A 10711-nucleotide genomic window follows, 5' to 3' on the forward strand; every position below is an offset into this window, starting at 1 on the left:
CTCACACATATGTACACACTCACACATGTACACACTCACACACAGGTACACACTCACATATATGAACACACTCACACACATGTACACACTCACACACATGTACACACTCACACACATGTACACACTCACACAGGTACACACTCACACACGTACACACTCACACAGGTATACGCTCACACACAGGTACACACTCACACACAGGTACACACTCACACATATGAACACACTCACACACAGGTACACACTCACACATATGAACACACTCACACACATGTACACACTCACACACATGTACACACTCACACACAGGTACACACTCACACATATGAACACACTCACACACATGTACACACTCACACACATGTACACACTCACACACAGGTACACACTCACACATATGAACACACTCACACACAGGTATACGCTCACACATATGAACACACTCACACACAGGTACACACTCACACATATGAACACACTCACACACAGGTATACGCTCACACATATGAACACACTCACACACAGGTACACACTCACACATATGAACACACTCACACACAGGTATACACTCACACATATGAACACACTCACACACAGGTATACGCTCACACATATGAACACACTCACACACAGGTACACACTCACACATATGAACACACTCACACACAGGTATACGCTCACACATATGAACACACTCACACACATGTACACACTCACACATATGAACACACTCACACAGGTATACGCTCACACATATGAACACACTCACACACAGGTACACACTCACACATATGAACACACTCACACACAGGTACACACTCACACATATGAACACACTCACACACAGGTATACGCTCACACATATGAACACACTCACACACAGGTACACACTCACACATATGAACACACTCACACACAGGTACACACTCACACATATGAACACACTCACACACAGGTACACACTCACACATATGTACACACTCACACACAGGTACACACTCACACATATGTACACACTCACACATGTACACACTCACACACAGGTACACACTCACATATATGAACACACTCACACACATGTACACACTCACACACATGTACACACTCACACACATGTACACACTCACACAGGTACACACTCACACACGTACACACTCACACAGGTATACGCTCACACACAGGTACACACTCACACACAGGTACACACTCACACATATGAACACACTCACACACAGGTACACACTCACACATATGAACACACTCACACACATGTACACACTCACACACATGTACACACTCACACACAGGTACACACTCACACATATGAACACACTCACACACATGTACACACTCACACACATGTACACACTCACACACAGGTACACACTCACACATATGAACACACTCACACACAGGTATACGCTCACACATATGAACACACTCACACACAGGTATACGCTCACACATATGAACACACTCACACACAGGTATACGCTCACACATATGAACACACTCACACACAGGTACACACTCACACATATGAACACACTCACACACAGGTATACGCTCACACATATGAACACACTCACACACAGGTACACACTCACACATATGAACACACTCACACAGGTATACGCTCACACATATGAACACACTCACACACAGGTACACACTCACACATATGAACACACTCACACACAGGTACACACTCACACATATGAACACACTCACACACAGGTATACGCTCACACATATGAACACACTCACACACAGGTACACACTCACACATATGAACACACTCACACACAGGTACACACTCACACATATGAACACACTCACACACAGATACACGCTCACACAGGTACACACACACACATATATGTACATACTCACACATGTACACACTCACACAGAGACACACTGTACACACACACAAAGGTACACACTCACACATGTACACTCCCACACAGATACACACTCAAGCAGGTACACTTTCAGGAAGTGTCTGCACTGCCAGCCCCGCCCCTAGGCTAACACACACTCGCACTTTCTCTGTTTGGCTAATTGTCGTAGCTGTTTGTTTACAATGGAACTCATATTATCTTCTTCTATGGTGTGGGGCGTGAAACATTTTCTTTTTTTTCTAGGGGGGCCTTGAAAAAATTGACACACACTGATTATAAATGAACAATATGAACATCCATCTTTGATAAAGTTTGGACATTGTTTGTTTTCGTGGGAAAAACGCTGACACACTGCTGAGGCCGGTTCTAGGATGAATAGCTTTACTCTGGGTAAATTCCTTCTTGTCTAGGTCAGTGTTTTTCAACCTTTTTGGAGCCACGGCACACTTTAACCTTGACAAAAATCCTGCGACACACCAGCACCAAAAAATGCTTAAAAAAAAGGAGAAACTCATAGTCTGTATTGATCTACAGTCCCTCATGTGCTCACAACACTTCCTTATATTTACCTGCTCCACGCCTCCACTTGGAGACATTCTAGGTTCTTAACTTTAGTTATAAACCAGATTGGATTTGATCTACAACCATATGTACTGTTGTGTTTTAATAATGACCCCAGACACACACAGGTACACAATGATGTCAGCATCTGATGGAAACACTCCAGTGCAGCTATAAATTATTGGATGGCAGCAAGCTGAACCAGAAGTTAATCAGCATGAAGCCAAATCCTGACTACATCAGGTTTGAATTAAAATCTGTCTAAGAGGCAGCAGGTGAAGAGGTTAAAGCTCCAGAACAGAACCCTGTGGAACTCCAGAAATGAAGGACGTCTTTATGAAATCATGGAGAACTCAAACCCGTCCAGATCTGACCCAGAGTGCACCTTTAAAAATAACTGTCTGTGTTTTCAGGTGTGCGACTAACTCTGTGTGACCCAACTGGGAGGAGTCTCCGAGTCTACCTGGACCTCAGCCACGCCCCCTATCCAACTGGACTGTTACCTGGCAGCACTGTGCTGCTGTCAGACTTCCAGAGGAAACTGTCCAGGTATCGGGTCCACACAGATGTTTCCATGAAGTCTTCCTCACAGGTGAGTCTGCTGCTTAGCTGTAAACCTGTACACCTGTGTGTTTCAGGTCAGGGAGTGTGTACTTCACTAGCTTTCCTGTGAGCTCCATGACGGTGATGTCACTGAAAGGAGAGAGGTAGGCAGGTGGCAGTGGTCCCCCTCCCATGGTTGCCGTATGGAGTGGGCCCCCCCTCTTTCGGTTTTATTTGCACCTTAGACATGTAGGGCCCTTGGTAGGTGGGGTGCTTGGACGTCACTGCCAGCAAGCAGCAGATGTCCTCCTAGCACCCTACCCGCCAATTTTAACCGCACCTTAGACATTTAGGGCCCCTTGGTGGGGAGGGTGAGGGGACATCACTGTGAGTAATCAGGAGATGTCCACTCAGTGCCCTGCCCGCCAATTTTAACTGCACCCCCCTTAGTACACCCCCCCCCTCAAAATATACATACAAACATAAACACACACACATACCCTCTCAAACACACATACACGCACACACATTTTGCAAGGAAGGTGGGACCTAGGACCATCTGTCCCCTGCCTTTTCCCTGGTGGGGGGTACTGGGCCCTTGGCAACGGCGGCCGTGTCCCCTGGGTGCCAGTTTCCTGGGCCCAGCAGTGCTCTCTCCGCGCGGGGGGGGGGGGGAGATTTCACATTACACCTGAGCCGGGGGTGTCTGTGTCCCTGGGGGGTGGGTTCTGGTCCTTGCCCCTGAGCGCTGGGCACCGCCAAATTTCCAACTGTGGCCGAGCCTGGTCGGGCCATATTTACAGAACCCCTTGTGGGCCCCCCCTTTTCCCCGGGGTGCTCCCCTCCTGGGCGGGGGCGGCTGGCCCCTCCCTTGCTCCTCCTTGGACCAACCGTGGGCCGGGTGGGTGGCTGCCTGGAGTGCGGAACGGGTCTCCCTTGGGGGGTCCTGGCTCGTACCTGGGGTTGGGGCGGGGGGATGCCCAGAACTCCTGGGTGGTGATGGGGTGCTTGTCTGGGGCTGTGGGCACCCTTCTCGGGTGGGGCCCTGCGTTGTGCTCTCCCGCCGCGGCGGGGGGGCTGCTCTCCTGGTTGGGCTGGGGCGGCGCTCTCTTTCCCCCCATGCCTCCCTGCTCTCTGGCTCTGGGGGCCTCGCGGCAGTCCTGCTGGTCCTGGCCTGGGTGGCGGATGTGGTCGCCCGGGGGGGGCGGTTGTTCCCTGCCTGCTGCCGTGTGGCGTTGGGGGGTTCCGGTTGCCGCTGCTGCTGCGGCGGGGGTCTGGGTGTTGGGACGGCTGGTCACTCTCCCTCTTTCTTTTCACATTCCACCATTCATTTTAGAAGAACATAAACACTCACCTGAGCACAGGTGTTAGCTCACCTTTGCACTAATAGTTTGCATGATTGAATGAATGAAAGATTTCACACTAGTTGGTTTTAAGGCATAAGTATGCGTGTGTGAACACTATCTGTTTTGTGTACATGTTAACATGTGGACATTTTTGCAGCTAGCGTTGTTAACATTTGAGTGTGTGTGTGGACAGGCCCCGCCCTTTTTGTACTACACTTGAACCTTACCGTAAAGATAAACAACCAGTACAGTGATCCCTCGCAATAACGCGGTTTACTTTTCACGGTTTCGCTACTTCACGGATTTGCATCGTGCATTGTGTTCTGCATTCTGATTGGCTAAAAAGTCACTGCTTCTTCTCTACCTGTGCATCAATAACATTGCAGTTTAATGTGTACACGTACGTAAAACAGCTTGCCAAACTAACATTATGTACGTGCAAATTCTCTTGCAATTTTGAGTTTCTCTAAAACCCATAGAAAAAAGAGCGACAACAACTGCCTATCACTTTGACTATGTTCTTCTCCCGAACAAACACAGCTGCACCGTGGGCTTCAAAAGAAGAAAACACTGCAGAGCGGAGTCAGGATGCAGCGGCTCAGTCTGAAGAGCAGTGAAATACACCTGAGTCACTATTTGTCCCACTGTACTTTGTATTTTTTTCATAATCATTTTAAATTTTCTCCCGTTTCATCCAATTACTCGGGTCACGGTGGGCGGGGCTAATCTCCGCGATTCGAAGCCTTCTGTTCACATTGATGATTAAAATTATTTTTGACAGTACAGAAGGTATTTGTTGAAAAAAACGTTTCTAAAGTACTTTTTTTGTGAAACAAATGAATGAGCCTGTAAAATGGTTTGTTCTTTCTTTTCAATGTGTATAATAGAGGATTTAATTGTATAATAATTGTAAAAAAAAATAGAGGTTTCTTAGTTTCTACTTCACGGATTTTGCCTATCACGGGTTCTTTTTGGAACGTAACACCCGCGAAAAACAAGGGTTTACTGTAAACTTGTTGCTCTATGCTGCTTCATGGTCTTACCGCCCCCTCCTACTATCACCCTCCAACCCCCCCTCTCTCTAACGTCCCTCTCTCTTCTTCCCCTCCTTCTTTTTCCGTCCGGTCCAACACCAAAAATTTTCAAACATGATTGAAATTAATAAAGTTTGGCCTCAATTACAAAAGGGGTTTATTCAGACATACCTCTGGTTTGTCTGAAGATTAATAACCCCTCTTGTTAAAGTAAAATATGTCCAACACAAGAGGCCCTCAGCTCTCGTCTGTCTGCCCAGCTGTTGGACAGGACAAGTTCAGGACAAGTTGCTCTGGAAATCAGCTGTTCTTTTTTAACATGTGCATTTCTGTGTTTACCTGCAGCCTTGCTTTGCCTCCTCCCATAATGCATCTGGGCCAGTGGGGACTAAAGGGTCAGAAGGAGAATGTAATGGGCCTCGTCAGAGGTCACGTGGTGTGTTTCCTGTTCCTGCAGCTGTGGTGGAGCTGCTCAACATGCAGCAGTTTCTATGCACAGGTGACTGCACACAGGTGACTGCACACAGGGGACTGCATACAGGTGACTGCATACAGGTGACTGCACACAGGTGACTGCACACAGGTGACTGCACACAGGTGACTGCATACAGGTGACTGCATACAGGTGACTGCACACAGGTGACTGCACACAGGTGACTGCATACAGGGGACTGCACACAGGGGACTGCACACAGGGGACTGCATACAGGGGACTGCACACAGGTGACTGCATACAGGTGACTGCATACAGGTGACTGCATACAGGTGACTGCATACAGGGGACTGCACACACGTGACTCCATACAGGTGACTGCACACAGGTGACTCCATACAGGTTACTGCACACAGGGGACTGCACACAGGTGACTGCACACAGGTGACTGCACACAGGTGACTGCATACAGGGGACTGCACACACGTGACTCCATACAGGTGACTGCACAAAGGTGACTCCATACAGGTTACTGCACACAGGTGACTGCACACATGTGACTGCATACAGGTGAATGCATACAGGTGACTGCATACAGGGGACTGCACACAGGTGACTGCACACAGGTGACTGCACACAGGTGACTCCATACAGGTGACTCCACACAGGTGACTCCACACAGGTGACTGCACACAGGTGACTCCATACACGTGACTGCATACAGGTGACTGCATACAGGTGACTGCACACAGGTGACTCCATACAGGTGACTGCACACAGGTGACTGCATACAGGTGACTCCATACAGGTGACTGCATACAGGTGACTCCACACAGGTGACTGCACACAGGTGACTGCACACAGGTGACTCCATACAGGTGACTCCACACAGGTGACTCCACACAGGTGACTGCACACAGGTGACTCCATACAGGTGACTCCACACAGGTGACTCCATACAGGTGACTCCATAAAGGTGACTGCATACAGGTGACTGCATACAGGTGACTCCATACAGGTGACTGCATACAGGTGACTCCATACAGGTGACTGCACAAAGGTGACTGCATACAGGGGACTCCATACACAGGTGACTCCATACAGGTGACTGCACACAGGTGACTCCACACAGGTGACTGTATGCAGGTGACTCCATGCAGGTGACTCCATGCAGGTGACTCCATGCAGGTGACTGCACACAGGTGACTGCACACAGGTGACTCCACACAGGTGACTGCACACTGGTGACTCCACACAGGTGACTGCACACAGGTGACTGCACACAGGTGACTGCATACAGGTGACTGCACACAGGTGACTGCACACAGGTGACTGCATACAGGTGAATGCATACAGGTGACTGCATACAGGGGACTGCACACACGTGACTCCATACAGGTGACTGCACACAGGTGACTCCACACAGGTGACTGCACACAGGTGACTGCACACAGGTGACTGCATACAGGTGACTGCATACAGGTGAATGCATACAGGTGACTGCATACAGGGGACTGCACACACGTGACTCCATACAGGTGACTGCACACAGGTGACTGCACACCGGTGACTCCATACAGGTGACTGCATACAGGTGACTCCATACACGTGACTGCATACAGGTGATTGCATACAGGTGACTGCACACAGGTGACTCCATACATGTGACTCCATACAGGTGACTGCATACAGGTGACTCCATACACGTGACTGCACACAGGTGACTCCATACAGGTGACTGCACACAGGTGACTCCATACAGTTGACTCCATACAGGTGACTGCACACAGGTGACTCCATACAGGTGACTCCACACAGGTGACTGCACACAGGTGACTGCACACAGGTGACTCCATACAGGTGACTCCACACAGGTGACTCCACACAGGTGACTGCACACAGGTGACTCCATACAGGTGACTGCATACAGGTGACTCCACACAGGTGACTGCACACAGGTGACTCCATATGGGTGACTCCACACAGGTGACTCCACACAGGGGACTGCACACAGGTGACTGCACACAGGTGACTGCATACAGGTGACTCCATACAGGTGACTCCATACAGGTGACTGCATACAGGTGACTGCATACAGGTGACTCCATACAGGTGACTCCATACAGGTGACTGCATACAGGTGACTGCACAAAGGTGATTGCATAGAGGGGACTCCATACAAAGGTGACTCCATACAGGTGACTGCACACAGGTGACTCCACACAGGTGACTCCACACAGGTGACTGCACACAGGTGACTGCACACAGGTGACTCCATACAGGTGACTCCACACAGGTGACTCCACACAGGTGACTCCATGCAGGTGACTCCATGCAGGTGACTGCACACAGGTGACTGCACACAGGTGACTCCACACAGGTGACTGCACACAGGTGACTCCATGCAGGTGACTCCATGCAGGTGACTGCACACAGGTGACTGCACACAGGTGACTCCACACAGGTGACTGCACACAGGTGACTGCATACAGGTGACTCTATACAGGTGACTGCATACAGGTGACTGCATACAGGTGACTGCATACAGGTGACTGCACACTGGTGACTCCACACAGGTGACTGCACACAGGTGACTGCACACAGGTGACTGCATACAGGTTACTGCACACAGGTGACTGCACACAGGTGACTGCATACAGGTGAATGCATACAGGTGAATGCATACAGGGGACTGCACACACGTGACTCCATACAGGTGACTGCACACAGGTGACTCCAGACAGGTTACTGCACACAGGTGACTGCACACAGGTGACTGCATACAGGTGAATCCATACAGGTGACTGCATACAGGGGACTGCACACACGTGACTCCATACAGGTGACTGCACACAGGTGACTCCATACAGGTGACTGCACACAGGTGACTGCATACAGGTGACTCCATACAGGTGACTCCATACAGGTGACTGCACACAGGTGACTGCATACAGGTGACTCCATACAGGTGACTGCATACAGGTGACTCCATACAGGTGACTGCATACAGGTGACTCCATACACGTGACTGCATACAGGTGACTGCATACAGGTGACTGCACACAGGTGACTGCACACAGGTGACTCCATACAGGTGACTCCACACAGGTGACTCCACACAGGTGACTGCACACAGGTGACTCCATACAGGTGACTCCACACAGGTGACTCCATATGGGTGACTCCACACAGGTGACTCCACACAGGGGACTGCACACAGGTGACTGCACACAGGTGACTGCATACAGGTGACTCCATACAGGTGACTCCATACAGGTGACTGCATACAGGTGACTGCATACAGGTGACTCCATACAGGTGACTCCATACAGGTGACTGCATACAGGTGACTGCACAAAGGTGATTGCATAGAGGGGACTCCATACAAAGGTGACTCCATACAGGTGACTGCACACAGGTGACTCCACACAGGTGACTCCACACAGGTGACTGCACACAGGTGACTGCACACAGGTGACTCCATACAGGTGACTCCACACAGGTGACTCCACACAGGTGACTCCATGCAGGTGACTCCATGCAGGTGACTGCACACAGGTGACTGCACACAGGTGACTCCACACAGGTGACTGCACACAGGTGACTCCATGCAGGTGACTCCATGCAGGTGACTGCACACAGGTGACTGCACACAGGTGACTCCACACAGGTGACTGCACACAGGTGACTGCATACAGGTGACTCTATACAGGTGACTGCATACAGGTGACTGCATACAGGTGACTGCATACAGGTGACTGCACACAGGTGACTCCAGACAGGTTACTGCACACAGGTGACTGCACACAGGTGACTGCATACAGGTGAATCCATACAGGTGACTGCATACAGGGGACTGCACACACGTGACTCCATACAGGTGACTGCACACAGGTGACTCCATACAGGTGACTGCACACAGGTGACTGCATACAGGTGACTCCATACAGGTGACTCCATACAGGTGACTGCACACAGGTGACTGCATACAGGTGACTCCATACAGGTGACTGCATACAGGTGACTCCATACAGGTGACTGCATACAGGTGACTCCATACACGTGACTGCATACAGGTGACTGCATACAGGTGACTGCACACAGGTGACTGCACACAGGTGACTCCATACAGGTGACTCCACACAGGTGACTCCACACAGGTGACTGCACACAGGTGACTCCATACAGGTGACTCCACACAGGTGACTCCACACAGGTGACTCCACACAGGTGACTGCACACAGGTGACTGCACACAGGTGACTGCACACAGGTGACTCCATACAGGTGACTCCATACAGGTGACTGCATACAGGTGACTCCATACAGGTGACTGCATACAGGTGACTGCATACAGGTGACTGCATACAGGTGACTGCACACAGGTGACTGCACACAGGTGACTCCACACAGGTGACTGTATGCAGGTGACTGTATGCAGGTGACTCCATGCAGGTGACTGCACACAGGTGACTGCACACAGGTGACTCCAAACAGGTGACTTCACACAGGTGACTGCATACAGGTGACTGCATACAGGTGACTCTATACAGGTTACTGCATACAGGGGACTCCATACACAGGTGACTCCATACAGGTGACTCCAAACAGGTGACTGCATACAGGTGACTCCATACAGGTGACTGCATACAGGTGACTCCATACAGGTGACTGCATACAGGTGACTGCACACAGGTGACTGCATACAGGTGACTGCATACAGGTGACTGCACACAGGTGACTGCATACAGGTGACTGCATACAGGTGACTCCATACAGGTGACTGCATACAGGTGACTGCACACACGTGACTGCACACAGGTGACTCCACACAGGTGACTCCACACAGGTGACTCCACACAGGTGACTCCATACAGGTGACTGCACACAG

General features: G+C 50.2%; 1 protein-coding gene across 1 annotated transcript in view; it reads left to right on the forward strand.

Annotated features, from left to right (window-relative positions):
- Positions 1–5942, forward strand: part of LOC101160869 (CST telomere replication complex component 1) — a 35212-nt gene extending 29270 nt beyond the window's left edge. Inside the window, exons 13-15 of the mRNA XM_023966116.1 lie at positions 2879–3014; positions 3104–3172; positions 5734–5942. Of these exons, the coding sequence (XP_023821884.1) occupies positions 2879–3014; positions 3104–3172; positions 5734–5905 (377 nt within the window). The 3' untranslated portion in view covers positions 5906–5942. The remainder of the gene's footprint in view (positions 1–2878; positions 3015–3103; positions 3173–5733) is intronic.
- The last annotated feature ends 4769 nt before the right edge of the window (positions 5943–10711 follow it).

This window comes from Oryzias latipes, chromosome 18 (genome assembly GCF_002234675.1).
Source record: "Oryzias latipes chromosome 18, ASM223467v1".
Classification (NCBI taxonomy): domain Eukaryota; kingdom Metazoa; phylum Chordata; class Actinopteri; order Beloniformes; family Adrianichthyidae; genus Oryzias; species Oryzias latipes.